Raw genomic sequence first — 16,410 nt, 5'->3', positions numbered from 1 at the left:
AATGTAAATATGAGTGAAATATTTATTCATTCTAAGTGTTAAATTTTATACACATTTACTCCTTTATTGGTATATTTTTTTGTTTGAAAAATTCAATATCAATTAAACATAAATAATAAATAATATAACAAAACATTGTATAATTAAAAAAAAAGTTAATAAAAGCAACTAAAGAGACCAATAAAAGAAACACCTTTTATGAAGAGTAAAGATGAAAGACAAAAAATCAATGAAACTAGAAAGAGAAACTAGTGAGAGAAACAAAAAGACCCACCAAGCTTAGTAGTACAAGAAAAGAAACTAGTAGCAACAGTTTTTGTGTTTTCTGTGAGAAAAGAAGAAGAGAAAAAAAAAGCCTCATTTTATCTCTCTACTTTCTCTCTCTAAAATCTCCATTTGATCGAACCATCTCATTGTTCCACCGGTTCAATGGAGAGCTTTGCGAGGTCCACTGAAGGCTCTGGCTCTGATCCGTCGCTGGAATGGACCGGACACGGTGGTGAAACCGGTCTAGAAGGTAATTTATCTTTTTCTGCACTCTGCATTTTTCTAAAAATCGTTACTTTTATAGGCAAAGGCTTTGGTTTTATGATTTTGATTTTGTGGGTTTTGTTAAATGTTGCTTTTTGTGAAGTGGGTTTGATCTTGATTTTAAAAAAATGCAGGGTCTATGTGGCAATTGGGATTAGGTGGTGGTGGTGGCGGCCGTGAGGAATCGTATCCGCTACGCCCCGGTGAGGCTGATTGTATGTACTATTTGAGGACTGGCGTCTGTGGCTATGGTTCACATTGTCGATTCAACCATCCTTCTGACCGCGGCGCGGTAAATTCATGTCTAGATTTTGTCCATTGAAGAGGTTTTGTGATCATTTTGGTTCGATCTTGCCTATATAGAGTGGATAATCAGTGTTGAGCTTGATGAATCAGAAGGATTTTCATTACTGGGGTTGCATTGATTCAAGTCATTGATTGATTTGAACTTTACTTAATTAACTGAAATTACTATGATTGCATTCGACACTCTCATTTAATGTTTCTTAATTTGAAGATATCTATGTATGCTGCATAGGTTATTGGAGCTGCAAAGACCGGGGAGTTTCCGGAACGAGTAGGCCAGCCTGTGTGCCAGGTGCTTTATATGGTTCTGCTTGTGTTGAATTAATACTATGTGCACACATATCAAAAGTCTTTCTTTGACAAATATTAGTTTAATAATTTAATTATTTGGGATTGCACACTATCAAAATAATGTGTTCAATGATCATCTATATATGTCGAGGATTGTGTGAGCGTATCTTTCTGTTTGGATTGTCTTCAAAGCCTGTGACTTTACTTTTGTATTGATTATATTTTCCTATACTGAATCAAATGCAGTATTATATGAGGACAGGATCATGCAAATTTGGTACATCCTGCAAGTACCACCATCCTAAGGAGGGAGGAGGCACTGCTAACCCTGTCTCGCTAAATTATTATGGATATCCATTGCGACCGGTCTGTATTGCTTTATATGACTGCATGAAATTATGCATGTTTTGTGAATGTTAGGTCTAATTTTCTAATCATGGCAATAGTTTTGCTCCAAATTTGAATTTTTATAAACAATAACAGGGTGAGAAAGAGTGCTCCTACTATGTGAAAACGGGACAATGCAAGTTTGGTTCAACTTGCAAATTCCATCATCCACAGCCTGCTGATGTCCACATTGCACCACCACCACTGCCAGTTCCCCAAGTTTCACATTTATCTGTGCCTGTGCCTTCACCATTATATCCAACTGTGCAGCCTCCATCTGATCATATATCACAACAACTTAGTGTACTGGTTGCAAGGCCACCTCTGCTTCCTGGCTCATATGTCCAGAGCCCCTATGGCCCTATGGTACTGTCCCCTGCCATGGTCCCGTATTCAGGTTGGGCTCCGTATCAGGTAGGTTAATCATTTCTCTTTGCCTGATTAGTTAAGTCACATGACATATGTGCATTCATCGAAATTGTTGACAGTTGAGCTCTTGGTGTAGGCTACTGCGACAAGCCCTGTACTTCCTTCAAGTACTCCATCTAATGTTGGTTCGGCACAGTTGTATGGGATAACCCAGCTAGCTTCACCAGCAGGTGCTTATCCTGGGCCTTATCAGCCTTCAGGTTCCAAAATTGGTCCTTCAAGCAATAGTCAAAAGGAGCACTCACTTCCTGAAAGGCCCGACCAACCAGAATGTCAGCATTACTTGAGAACAGGGGAGTGCAAATTTGGTTCATCTTGTAGGTACCACCATCCACCAGACATGAATGCACCAAAAACGACCATGACCCTCAGTCCTGCGGGACTTCCTTCGCGCCCGGTAATGATTGCTTCTCAGCTTCTTTGAACTGTTTGCTCTTCATATTGGGTTATGAATTATATATCTATGATCCACCCCCTCTTCCACCCAATAGAAAAAAGTTTTTGTTGTTGTTGTTGATTCATCTCCCTCTCCAACAACACAATTTAGTAGTTTCCAGTGATTAAAATAGCTAATTTTTTAGGCTTAACCAAGTTAACTTATCATTAATTTGCAATAGCTTTATGTAGGATTTGAAATGTGCTTTACTGAAACTCGGGATAAGTTTTCAATTCATCAATGAAACAAAAAGAGTAGGAGCCATCCTTCCTGTTATTGTGCTTTGATTATTATTCTAAGCTAACACTCCATTCGGATAGTCATATTCATTTTAAGTTTCCATCCTGTTCTTTTTTTAGCTGTATGTTGTGTTAAATATTTACTTCTGATCACTTTTACTGTACCCAAGTGCTGTTAGTAAGCTCCTCTTCAAAATCTTTCAGCGTTGATTTGTTCTCGGCCAGAGGAGGGAGTGCAAGGAATATTGTTTACTATAAATAGTTGAAACTTGTTATGTCTCTTTTTAAGTTTGTAAGATAATAATACTAGATCTGGAACATAATACAGACTTGTAATTGATGTTATGATTTTATGCTGTATTTGAATGATGACTAGTTTCTTATGCATAGTTACTAGGGAATTCTCACATTAATTTATTGAACATGAAGAGCATTTTCCTCCAATGTGCTCCGTAAACCTGTGTTTGGATAAAAAGCATTTAAAAAATCTGGAGAATTTAAAATACAGAGAATTCGAACTATTATTCATTGGGGTGTCATCACCAGCGGTGATTTGGCATTAAGGAGCATGGACTACACCATGGATATTGAATGTTTTAATTTAATGCAATCAAGGATCATGGAGATCAAAGTTGCATGATAACATTGGCGCTGATTCTATTATTGTTATTTTGAACCTTATAGAAGTATTAGTAGTAGTAGTAGTAGTAGAAATTGTGATGATAAACATGAATTTTTTAATTCAACAATCTTTCAAAATTTGAGAATTTCTCTGTACTCTTTTACGATTCACTATGGAGAAGAAGATGTTGTCTGAAGTAAAGCTGGAGGTGCATGATAGAAAAAAGTTTAAATTTTTAAAAAATTCCACCTCTGTATCTGTTATTTCTAATTCCCTATTATTTTCCCCGGAGATACCCAAACAAAGCGTTTCAATGTATACCATTTTAAGTTCTCTCAAATTATGTTACCCTCGTGAAACACCTTATCCGAACAGACCTTAAGGTTATTTCATGAGTCCTGCATATTATAGTTGGACTTGCCATGAATAGTCAGTTTTTGTATTTCATGTTAATCCTATTTGGACTGCACATAATCTTTTCCCACATATATGGAAGTTTATTTCATATGTTTTTTCATAGGCAATTTTTTAAATTTTATTTCATACATGTAAGTTTTATCTAATAGCCCTAGAGAAATCTTTTTGTAAAATAAGTTAAATCACCATAAAAGAGAAAAGGAAATGAAAAGAAAGATCTTTGTCTATCCTTCATACGAATTATGAAATATATTTCCTCTTTTAGTAGCTTGCCCGTAGATTTAAATTTATGACCTCGTGCGTTAACATGCTATTGATTACTGAAAATGATCTTACGTTGCATATTTTTCCTGTTTCAATAGCATTTCAAGATGTAGTTTGTATGTTATTGAATTTATAGAGTATCTTATTTATATGCAAACTGAGAAGTTGCTACTTGAAATCAGAACTATACTGAATATCTCATTCACTAACTAATTTTTCCAAAATGCCAAACCATAGTAATGATTGTATGTGACATACATAGCTCGACGACTTATGAAGTCGATGATCAGAAATAATATGTGGACCCTTGTTAGAAGATATTAGGTTAAGGTAATAATAGTCTTACTAGCAGTTAGCTTGGACTTGCACTAGAAACTCTAGTACTTGACCTAATTATCAGTATAAATGGGTGCATTAGGTTGTTGTATTATTGTGTAGCAAAAAAAAACAGTAGAGTATAACTTGCGAACCCCAAACTAAAAATATCAAATCCTTGAGCATTTAAGCCAAAAATGATTTGGTGTGGAATTGAGTGGATGATCAACATAATGATCATAATTAAATTTATTCTTTATATATCTGTTAGGGACCGAACCCTTTAATAGAAAATACTCAGACAATGCAGACTTCCTCCCAATTACACTTGAAAACAGGGGAAAAAAACCAACAAGAAAATGATTATGCAGAGAACAGAACCCCTACTCAATACCCTAAGCCTAAACCAATTCTCGATAGTTTGTAGCCTCCAAGACCTCCAAATATATTCCAGAATTGCCTCCACTATTCAAATTCTACCAGTTGTCCATTCTTATAACTAACTCATCATTTGGTTGCACTTGGTTTATTGCTCTGAAGCATATGTACTTCAAATGGTGACCTATCGGTTGCCGAGCATCATTATGCATGGGCTGTTGGGTACTCATGGGTACACGGCATGTATCAATTTTTTACTATCTTATTTTAATTAAGCACGCAGATTTAATACTGGTTAGTTACACCTAGGTTCGGATAGTTCCAAAACTATGTCGTTTTGCGGTAGGAACGTAGGGTTTTTTCCTTTTTTGTTCCCAGCCTCACCATGATGTTGAATCTATGCGGCACTTAATTAATCTCTTATCCATACATCTCACAGCCGGTTTTGGGCATCAACCTCTCATCCCATGACACTTACGTCCTCCATTGGTATCTTTGCTATATTTCTTCATTAAAGAAGTTTATCCTTAAACTTTCTATTAGAATACATTGAATGGTGAGGATTTGGAGCAAGTCTTTTAAACTTATTCTCGGATTCAATGGGCCCCAGCAATATATACCCATGTTGAATCATGTGCCCGTACTTGGTACTATCTTTGTACCCTGATACATAGTTTTGTCGTATTCACCCCACCTGCGTGGGGTGCCCAACATTCATAATATGGGGCCTTTGAGAGTATTTAATTGGCATGGGCCTACCAATATCATTTTTGCAAACAAGATATGTGGCTGGTTTGGAGCTTGGTAAAAAAATTTCACTCTCTTTGATGAATCTTGCATTATGCCTATGAAGGTGTGCTCTTTTCTCCTTACCATATTTAGAGGTTTTGGTTAAAGACAGTAATATTTTGTGGCAGTATGCATTTTTTGCTCTTATTTGGTGTATATGGCTAGAAAGGCACATAATTGTTTAGAGATTCTTTCTCCTCTTTAGGACTTGTTTGGGAAGGGTACTTTTTTGGCATCTCTGTGATGCTCTGCCCATAGGATTTTTTCTGGGCTTTCTATCCTTACAAAGGGATTGGCATGCTTTGATGCATCGCTCTACCTCCTAGCATAGTGGTTCCCCTTTCTTTTTGTTCTGTGCCAGGATTTCTTATCCTCTCCCCTTGTACTATTCTACTCTCTTCTAATGAAATTTCTTTATTTTTCAAAAAGAAGGTTCAAACTTTCTTGTTTGTGCATTTGGTTTGTACTGATATGCAGATGCCGAATGTCAGAGTCGGAGTTTTGTCTTCTATTTTGCAGTAATGCATAGATTTAAAAATATATATGGTTTTAGAATATATCTTAACTTGTAAACTGTAACCATATTTGGATTTTAAAACAAATACAGCATTATCGACTTGGTTCGTCTGGTTCTTTTATTCCTATCCTTAACATTTCTAGATATTATCGCTGGTCTTATTTAATGGATTTTCTCATGAGAAAAATAAGTTCTGTGGTGTCTTTGGTTATCTATAAGTAATTAACTAAGGGAATTGCAATGATTAGATTTTTCTCCTCTCTCTTACAAAAGATCCATTTTATTAGACTTAAGGTAATCTGTTTTTCTTTCACTAGTGTTGGCATTTCTGTAGCTAACTTTAGTATGAGCTATCTCATGATTGTCCTCAAAATGGATATAAAAGTAAAGGATATTTAGCTATGAATAAATTAGGCTAAGTTACATAACCAAATGTCCTAAGAGATATTATACACTATAGATAACATTGTTGTGAATGACGCGAGGAGAAAACAGATGGTTGCAGGGCTGATTTGTAACATTTCATGTTTGTTTTTTCTTAAATACAATTATCAGTCTGTTACATACTGAAATACATTTATTTTAGTTGATTTTACTCTTGTATTGTAGTGCTGATACTTAAAGAGCATCCTTTGAGATGAGTAGATTTAATACTTAAGTTGCCACTTATGCTTCCTATAGTTAGCCAATTAGATTGGTTGGACATGCCATTTAGGAAATTCAAATGATTTTGGGATGATTGGGTTGATAAGAAAATCCCTTGGTATGCAATTGAGGTAATAGTAGTTGTACTGCTATAATTTGTTATCGGCAAACTGAAAAATGGAAATAGAATAGTGTATTATTTATGAAGATAGCGTGTTACCGAAGAGAAAGCATCTGTAACTCCCCATGGCAGAGCTTGCGACAAGGTATATCCCTTGCCTAATTCTAACAGAATGCAAAACCGATTGCCCCTGTTCAGCTCTTCCCTCCCACTAAAAGGAGCTACACATAGCATACTTTTTCTTATTTCTTTTGTATAAATTCCAAACCCAAGGCGACATAATTCTTGCATAAACTGCTATTTGGGCCATTATAGAGAACATGCCTTGAAGTTACTGCTGGCAATCAAATTGACCTATTTGATAGCTCAAGTTACTGGTTCAAAGCTTGACTATGTTTATTTAATGTTTAAATTGAGCTTGTGTTCAATTGCCTATTTATACCTTATTTGATATGATTATTGAAGAAGTGAAGAAAACCGCCGAGCTTATAAAGCTCAAGCTTAGCCTAGATTCTAAGCTTGAAAAGCTTGGTTTGAGTTTGAATTGGATACTTCATATGTAAGCTGAACACTGGGTCTTTGAACTTGATTCAACTTATTTCTATCATATATCCTAGGTTAATACGGCCTACTCCTAGTAAGTTCTTTTAGTTTTCCTGCATACAACTTAGTGGTTGTTTGGTGTACCCTTTGAGTTGGTATTCAGAGGGGTGCAGTAGGGAGAGTGGTATGATGTATTAATGGCCATGTTGTTGAAATTGGCAGAACATCTCGTACTTAAAATACACACATTTAAACATCATTGCACTTAGTCTTAAGAGTGGTTATGATGAATGGCAGGGACTAAAACTGAAGTCTCTAAACGAATCAAATTAGGGATAATTCAGCCACGGCCTCCTTACATTTTCCCTTGTAGCCAACATCTGGTTAGGAATTATATTCTATGTAGATCAGTCTAGTTTATTGTCAAAAATTTTACTTGACAGTGATCTATAATCTTGTTTGGGCATTAGGAAATGTGTTGTTAGATCATTTTGATGGTCATTTTTGACAAATGTGTTGAAGGGCAAAAGTGTTTTCATATGCTTGGATCATGGATATTGGAGTGTTACATCCTTGACCATGATTTTAGAGGGTACACATCTATTGTTCCATAGTTTGTGCCACTCCATGTGGCATGAGCTTGTGATTGGTCAGAAAAAATATATTTAAGTTAAAATTTAATTATTAAATATTTTTCTGACCAATCACAAGCCCATGGCACATGGAGTGACACAAACTGTGGGACAGCAGATTTGCTCCCGATTTTAGATTAGGAGTGCTTCCAGTTTTCCTTATTATAGAGTGCTTCCTCATTTTATTGAATGTGGCTATTTCCAAACATTATAAACTTACTAGTCCTTCCTGGTATAACATTTATTTTTGGACTATGGTTCAAGGAAACTATCCTAATATATTTAAAAAATTTCTATCACTTAATTTTTTTAATTACTGGCATTTGACACTGGTAGGTTTGTCTATTAAGTTGAAATGTTTTCAGAATTATTTGTTCCACGGCCTTCCTAATTGTCAAGCATCTAATGTTTGTGTTTGATATTCAGGGGGCACCTCCTTGCACTCATTATGCGCAACGTGGAGTTTGTAAGTTTGGCCCTGCATGCAAATTTGATCATCCTATTGCATCACTGAGTTATAGTCCATCTGCTTCTTCCCTGGCTGACATGCCGGTTGCACTCTATCCTGTGGCTTCATCAATTGGTACACTTGCTCTGTCATCTTCATCATTGGAGTTGCGGCCTGACCTTCCCCCAGGATCCAACAATGAGGCTGATTCAGTCAGAGTGTCTTCGTCAATAAGCACATTGACCGGGTCAGTCGGCTTCACTTTGTCAACCGGTGAACCTGTTTCTCAACCAAACACCCAACCATCTTCTCAGAGTTCCAATCCTATAGCTGCTACAACTACCACAACAAGCGGCAATGTCTCTCCCACCTCAAGCTAAGCAATGTGAATGCAAACCTCATCATTGCTCCTTTTTATCTCAATTCTTCACTGGACATGATTATTCAAGGAGGTCCGCAAATAGGTTTTATTTTTCAATTACCCGCGTTCCACTTTCAGGTGTAGCACACGTCCCACGAATTATCTTTATGTTCATAGAATCTTTTCTTGGCCATCCCTTTGATCTTGAATAAACCATGGCCAACCTTCAGGATTTTAGTCATCCCATACAGCTACCTTGCTTTTGAATAACTCCAATGGAATCTGCAACTCCATTATGCACATGTCCATCCACATCTACATTTTTTGGAGTCTGTTGTTCTTTATTTATCCAGACCATATTTTCATTGACCTTATTTCTCTGTCTCTTCAGCCGAACCCTCTTCGAATTTGGGTACAGTCTTCCAATTCTTCTTGGAAATTCCTGTTCTGTAATTTTCCCAACCTGTTTGTATCTTGGGTTCACATTGCTATCTTATATGGTTTTGGATACAAAGTGATGTTGTGACAATGAAAAGCTTGACTTGGTACTTAAATTTATTACAGAATACACATATATGAATGATACATTTGAATGTGTAATAACCTTTTTTCCCTCTCCATCTATGCCTGTTTATTAGATTTGATCAAGCTTTGATGTAAGATCAGGTAGTGCGTGTAAGATTATCTTCACTTACAATCCAATTTCCCTTCCCTAAAGTTTCAATGCAGTTAAAATAGTAGTTTCACTATTTCAACTATGTTCTGGCAATTCTTTAATCAACCAGGGAGGTTTTGCACTGATATAAATGGATTATTCGGTTTCAAACTGCAATTACTCAGTACATTCTTCTGAGAATGGAATTGAGCAATGAATTTGTCCGCCGATTACTCTCATTCGAAGGCGTTTGGCTTACACCCTCTTGAGTACCCTCGTTGTCTTTTCAAGGATCTTACATGTATTTTTTGACCTCATAGTATTTTGTTGTAGTTGGTTTTTTCTCTCCTTATGAACATGAAAGTCTTCAAGACATATTTTTAAGAAAAGTTAATTATTCAAGTGCAACATATGCTCCTTTTGCCTATTCAAACTAGAGCTTGAGAATGATTCCATGTTCTTTAGGACCTTGAAGTATTGGGTATTGTTCATTGTTGGTATTTATACTTATCCTCTTTCTATATAAACACTTTAAATGTTCTCTAGCATTGAAGATTCTTTCGATTACACAACTTATCCATACACAAAAGAGCGTCATCAACCACCAGAGTCATTCTACTAACTAACTCACTTCACTGGATCAACCATATCATTCTTACCTCCAAATATTTTGGTATACATTTGTTGTCCCACAATGAGTGTTACTCCATGTACCATGGACTTGTGATCGGTCAGAAAAATATTCAATAATTAAATTTTAACTTAAATATATTTTTTCTGACTAATCAAAAGCCCATGACACAAAGTATGAGACAACAAATGTGCTCCTCAAATTTTTAACACACTTACAGGACTCCTAATTTTTTTTTTGAAGGAAAGAACAAAAATTATGATTTCATTTTTTTCATAATGATTTTATATTTAGTCAACCATATATAAATTCATAATTAATCATATATATGAAATGATAAATAAATGATTCAATTGGTATATTAGAAATTAACGTTCAATTTATCAAATATGATAAAACTAAGTTGTTCAATTGTATTGTACAAGTGACATTGTTGTACACAATTTTAATCATAAACTTTTTTATTATTAAGTAGGTGTAAAAATTAGTGTGAAAATACAGCTTGAAAAGAATAAAAAAAGGGATAAGTAGTGGACCTTTTTCCAATATCTTAGAAACCAAAAGAACTCACATCATGTGTGTAATTTAGTAATCAATCAACACACAAGAAAAAGAAGAAAAAGTGCATGCAATGCAAGTACACAATGGCCAAGTCTAAGGTACCCTTAATAATAAAGGTACCTTAGAAAGGTGATGGTGAGTATCCCAAGTCAATATCCCCAAAGGGAGGAGGAAATGATGGAGAGCATGAAGAAACAGTCTCATAGCTTGGACTTTCACTGATAGGACACAATGCACCCATGCAGTACTCATCTTCAAACCTTAATGGTTTATTAAATATAGATGAAAGTTCACTAGAATTACAATCCCATGATTGTTGATTATCCAATAATCCTTGACTAGGTTCATTTTGGTAAGAAGAACCTTCAAAGTTAGAAACTTGCATTGTTGTTTGCATGCTTAAGGCTTCTTGAGAAAATGCATTGTTGTCAAAATATGACTGACCCTGCATGGTTTTTGTGTTAATATAGCTACCCTTTTGGTCACTTGAAACAGGTCTTAAACAACTATCAGGAACTATGCATTCCAAATAGCCAGAGTTATTATTAGAATCATTGGAGAAGAAAAAGTTATCATCCTTAGCTGAAGCAAATGCAGTTTCAGTTTCATTACACATAGCATTATTGTTGAAGTTGGAAGTATTTTGAGTGTTTGTTATAAACTGTGGAGTTGGTAAAAGAGATTGAACTTGCATAGGAGTAATGAGATTATGAAAACTGGTGCTATTATTGTGAGAGTAAATGAAATTTGTTCTTGCTTGGCTACCTTTGATGGAGAATGCAGCTCTATCATAAGCAAGTGCAGCTTCTTCAGCAGTATCAAATGTTCCAAGCCAATGTCTTTCTTTAGTTGTAGGGTCTCTAATTTCAGCAGCATATCTACCCCAAGGGCGTTTCCTTACACCAAGAAACCTACCTGGTTCTTGTTGTTTTCTTCTGCCTCTTCTTTCACTACAAGGTGATGATGTGTTATGCTGAAGAAAAAATGAGTTCATTTGGGTTTGGTTAGTGTATCCTTTGGGGGAAGTATTTGAGGTTCTAGAAGTGGACATAGATAAGAAATGGTGAGAAATTTGGTGTTGGAAGAGGTGAGAAAATGTAAGAAAGATAGATAGTGGTAAGTGCGGGGAGTTTAGAAATGTTAAGGGCTTGAAGGTTATGGACTTGTGAAGTTGTGAGAAGTCTTTTAAAGAATCTCAATTTATAATGGTGAGAAAGAAAAGCACATTTTGCAGATTTATTCTTTGGACAAACTTTGATATTTGTAGGACAACTTTGTATATAAAGTTTGACAACTTTCTTTTTGAGAAATAAATAACAATAGGTGGAAATTGTAGGGTCTTCTTTCTTTTTTCAATAAGAAGTTGTCAAATTTTAATGTATAAAATTGTTGTACAAATAAGAAAAGTTGTTCCTTAGAATATTATTCTCACATTTCTACCTAGTTTTAAAATCTTATCCAATGACATTAAAATGTTTTTTTCTTATGTATCTTAGTAATAAGAAAATTGACAGATATAATAAGGTAATTACATTAGTTTTGAAGCTCAGTGAATAATCTAAAATTTAATGAGTCAATTATTGCACAAGCTTTATGTAAAGGTATTGGGATTTGATAAGGATTTGAAAAAATTGAATCATTATGCATATCAGTTCACTAGTAAATGCCAAGGTGGTAAAAAAACAACTAGGAATCTACCTTCTAAACTAATTTGTGAACACACACATACTTGTTGTGCTACACACAAAAATGAACCCATAAAGTATTATTGTTTTTGTTTCTTATATACATAATGAAATATGCCTTGATTTTTCAGGTAGGCCTAGTAGAAATTGACCTCAAAACTTTGGGTTTTGAGAAAATACTCTTAGTGCCATTTTTGTGAACTTCCTCATTCTCTCTGTCCAATAAAAAAATATTATTAAATTAAAAAGAGAAATTCTAAATATACAAAATAATATTTTTATATTTAATAAAGAAAATTGATTGGCAAGAGACATGTGGGACACAATCATTTTCCTACACATGATCCCTATTCACTTTTGTGGAGAATGAAGATCACCTGTCTCAAAATGACGGTGTCTCCCTGTCTCTAGCCAATAAAAATTTAGTGAATAATATAAAATAATATTTTTTATTTTTATAACTTTTAAATATCATTTTCTAATTGGATAGTGACATGAATGGAGACAGCTGATCATGTTCCTTCCCTGGATGGGAATGTAGATCACATGTCTCATTTAATTTGTATCTCATCCAATTAAAAATTGACACTTAATTAAAAGAAAAATTATAAAAGCATAACTAACATTTCTATATTATTTTTTGGAATTTGATTGATTAGGGACATAAAAATATATATTTTTGGGACATGTGATTGATAGTATAAATGAAATTAATATTATTATGCTGGAATCAATGCAAGGGAAGACCATAAAAGGAAAAAACAAGTGCATTGTTTTGTCTGCATACTCCTAGAGAGTCTCAAACCTTTGAATTTGGAGGTTCACTTATCTTAGCATGCCATTCACCAGTTACATATAATATGCACATGTGAATCCTCTTATACAAAATAATCAACCAACTATATCATAAGCTCTTGTTTGCTTCATGATTTTCAAAGGGAGCAGTTAAAATTATCTCTGACTTCATACAAAATTATCCCAAGAATAAGAAATTGTATGAATCTTTGTCATGTGTCAAATAGAAATTGGAAACAGCCCTACACTAGAAAGAGAAAAAAAAAGCAGGTTATCTTTTGAAAGTCTCATTAGTGGGCGGCCTAGTGCACGAAGCTCCTACTTAGTGGAGTCTGAGAAGGGCAGATAAATACAACCTTATCCTGCAAGTGAAGAGTTTGTTTCGAGGATTTGAATATGTGATATCATGGCGACTAAGCAACAACCTTACCATTACCCAACATATAATAATTCAAATGCCCTGTTCAATAATGAAATTAATAGTGTCCAACAACAACTCAATCTAAAACTTCAGGTTATTTTTCGTTCTGAACGTGTAAGATTAGATTTTCCATTAACTATCTCACTCATGATGTATGATTTCCAGCAGAGTTCAATTTAATTTAAAACTATAACATTTTTGTTTTGGACCTTGCTGTTGGAAATGGAAACTTATAGTATTCAGTTTATAGTAACTGTGTCATAGCTTAATATTGTTGGAAAATAAAAGGATTTCCACGTCTAGAAGAAATGAGCAAAGCAACAAAGATATAAGTGGATCAACTTGTGGTTAGCTGCATGGTTCGTTTCACAGTAATTTTCCCTCATTGTATAATTCAACATAGTATCTAGAGCATAGTTAATTAGTTACATTGCACCAGTTATGGTATGATTTGTCACTTTTTTATGTTATTACTATTAAACTTGTTTATGCCAAACATGGTACGTGGTATATGGAAATTGAGATAACATTGCAAACATTTTTCAGACCGAAGATAAAAGAAGTGTAATCAATCAAAAAGAAATTGAGGTGCACTAAACCACCCCACAAAATAAAAAGCTATATATAGTGGGTCACCCTTTCATTATTTCACAGCTTCTTACAATATAATTTTGCTATCTTTAATTAGCCTGCAATGACATTGTACTATGTAGCATTGGAAATAACATGTCACAAATCATATCAAATGGGTCAAGCAGTTTAGTTTGTTGGTTGTAGCATATTTCCTGGTACAAATAAAGTTTCCCTTTATAAATAGTTAATGATTTGTATTTTATAAGAATAGATTGGGTATTAATTGATTATAGGACCATTGACTCTTCCACTTAAGATTTCAAACAGCCGAAAGATAGAAATATATGTTAGCTCCATTTGGACCCCATGTGAAAAGGTAACATTAGGATATAAGGCTTAATTAAATACTTATTTAATATATTTTAAAAATGCTATAGACTAATTTTATAAGTTCAAATAAATTCTTTCATACACTCTCTTGATATAGAAATAAATAAATAATCATCATGTGTGTAGATCAGTCAATAAGAAAATTTTCTAACTTAACCAGAGGTGTTGAGTTCGAGTCTATGATAATATGTTACTTGATATAAATTACAATGATATTGATTATGGATTGTGTTGTCGTTAAAGTGATCTTATATTGCTCAGACATGATTGTCTTTCCATGACTAAACAATTATGAAAAATACATATACTAAAATATTAAAGATAATGAACATGGAATCTTCTTCAAGCCATTCTAATATTTCATAAGCGACCATCCTTTAGATGTTTTCTCAATACTGATATTTTATTTTATTTTGGGGTCTATGTTTAGAGCAATCATAATGTTGTTCTTAATGGAATAAGAACATTCTTACTTTGTCCATTGTGTCGCTCTTATTTTTTATTTTTGTTCTTATATAAGAAATATTATTGATTGTTCTTAGCCAATGAAAAGTGAGGAGAGAGGGAATATTGTAGGAGAAAATAAAAGTAATGAGACCCAAATAAAAATGTTGTTTGCATGAGAATTATAATAAACTATAAAAAAATATATGTAAGTGTAATAAATTACCATTGTATAGGCTCTTAGTGACGAACTTTATGGTCAAAAAAGATTTTTGCACATTCTCCAAAACTGGCTGAACCTTTTTGTTTATTAGCTTATTAGTGATAAAGGGTCGTCCAGGATTCAGGGAAAAAGTATATAACTATGCATACTTGGACTTTGACGGAAAATAGATTAATGAAATTCAACTGTTTAAGTGACAAATGTTTTAGTAAGCAACTTTTGGTGCTTCACCTTGTATCTGTTCAAATGCACACTTGTGTCCTCCTACTTTGCAACCAAAGTGCACTGTACAAGCTGGTCTTCTTCCCTTTTTCATTCTCTTTATTTGGTTAATGTTCCTAAAAGTGTGTTGTTTCTGAGTTTATGACCTACCACTCAGAAAGAATAAAGATTAGTCAAGGCACAAGGCTCTCCCCTTTCTTTACTACTACTTTTATTACATTTCTTTTGATGTTAAGAAATGATGGATATATTTGATATAATTTCACTATAATAATCTTATTTAAACCCACATTAGAAACTACATTGAAGACAAATTTAGAAATAAGGGGTGAGAAAAGGAAATAATAGATAAGGGTATGGTTGGAAAATGAAGTATAAATATGTTCTAAACTTCTAAAAATCAAATTATTTTGAAAAAAAAATGAATGAATTAAAAATTCAAAATATATGAAAGAAAGAGTATTATTTATAGAGTGAGATCTACTTACTCCAAAAGGAAGTTTTTTTATACTTACTCCTCGTCCTAACTATTAATTCTAGGGATATCTAATGGTTTAGATTTATTCATGTTGTGCAATGACTCATATCTCTAGATAACAGCAATACAAGTTATGGGCTTGGGCTGATGTAAATGGGTTGGGGTAGAGGGCTATATATATTGATGTTATGTAAACCTATTATAACAATGAGAAGAATAGTAAAACACTAATCCTTATTCTCTAATAATATATAGTGGTAGCCGCTCAACGCTCCCGGGGACGTAGGCACAATTGGCCGAACCTCGTTACCAAATCTCTTGTGTTATTCTCTTGTCTCTATACTCTTTACTATTTGATTGTTCGCTTGTTCCCAACAATTGGTATCAGATGGCTCTTAACCCAGGTGCCAAATTCGAGGTGGGGAAGTTCGATGGAACTGGTAATTTCGGATTGTGGCAAAGGAGGGTTAAGGATGTGTTGGCTCAACAAGGTCTATCAAAGGCGCTGCATGAGAATAAACCAGAGGGTATGGATCAACTGGATTGGGAAGAGTTGAAGGAGAAGCCTGCGGAAACCATAAGGCTTTGTCTATCAGATGAGATGATGTATCATGTTATGGATCTGATGTCACCAACAGAGGTATGAGAGACATTAGAGAAA

The 16,410-nt window shown here is 34.3% G+C and overlaps 2 protein-coding genes across 4 annotated transcripts; one reads left to right on the top strand and one right to left on the bottom strand.

Annotated features, from left to right (window-relative positions):
- Positions 235-9,265, top strand: LOC109330225 (zinc finger CCCH domain-containing protein 34-like). Of its 3 annotated transcripts, XR_002105645.1 has the most exons (8): positions 235-517; positions 666-823; positions 1,070-1,129; positions 1,375-1,494; positions 1,612-1,929; positions 2,021-2,341; positions 7,528-7,613; positions 8,289-8,356. XR_002105645.1 is itself a non-coding variant. In XM_019564324.1 (7 exons), the coding sequence occupies exons 1-7, from the start codon at positions 430-432 to the stop codon at positions 8,688-8,690; spliced, it is 1,467 nt and encodes a 488-aa protein (XP_019419869.1). In that variant the 5' UTR covers positions 235-429; the 3' UTR covers positions 8,691-9,265. The 3 variants fall into 3 exon arrangements, 2 of the variants coding, with proteins under 2 accessions (XP_019419869.1, XP_019419870.1); XM_019564324.1 differs by lacking the exon at positions 7,528-7,613 and having other exon boundaries at positions 8,289-9,265; XM_019564325.1 differs by lacking the exons at positions 7,528-7,613; positions 8,289-8,356 and adding an exon at positions 2,824-5,828 and having other exon boundaries at positions 236-517.
- LOC109329580 (ethylene-responsive transcription factor ERF086-like) lies at positions 10,543-11,569 on the bottom strand. Its single transcript, XM_019563270.1, has one exon. The coding sequence runs from the start codon at positions 11,567-11,569 to the stop codon at positions 10,640-10,642; it is 930 nt and encodes a 309-aa protein (XP_019418815.1). The 3' UTR covers positions 10,543-10,639.

This window comes from Lupinus angustifolius, chromosome LG16 (assembly GCF_001865875.1).
Source record: "Lupinus angustifolius cultivar Tanjil chromosome LG16, LupAngTanjil_v1.0, whole genome shotgun sequence".
Taxonomy (NCBI): Eukaryota; Viridiplantae; Streptophyta; class Magnoliopsida; order Fabales; family Fabaceae; genus Lupinus; species Lupinus angustifolius.
Note: the sequence above shows the minus strand (reverse complement) of the source record. Positions and strands in the feature narration are given on the sequence as shown.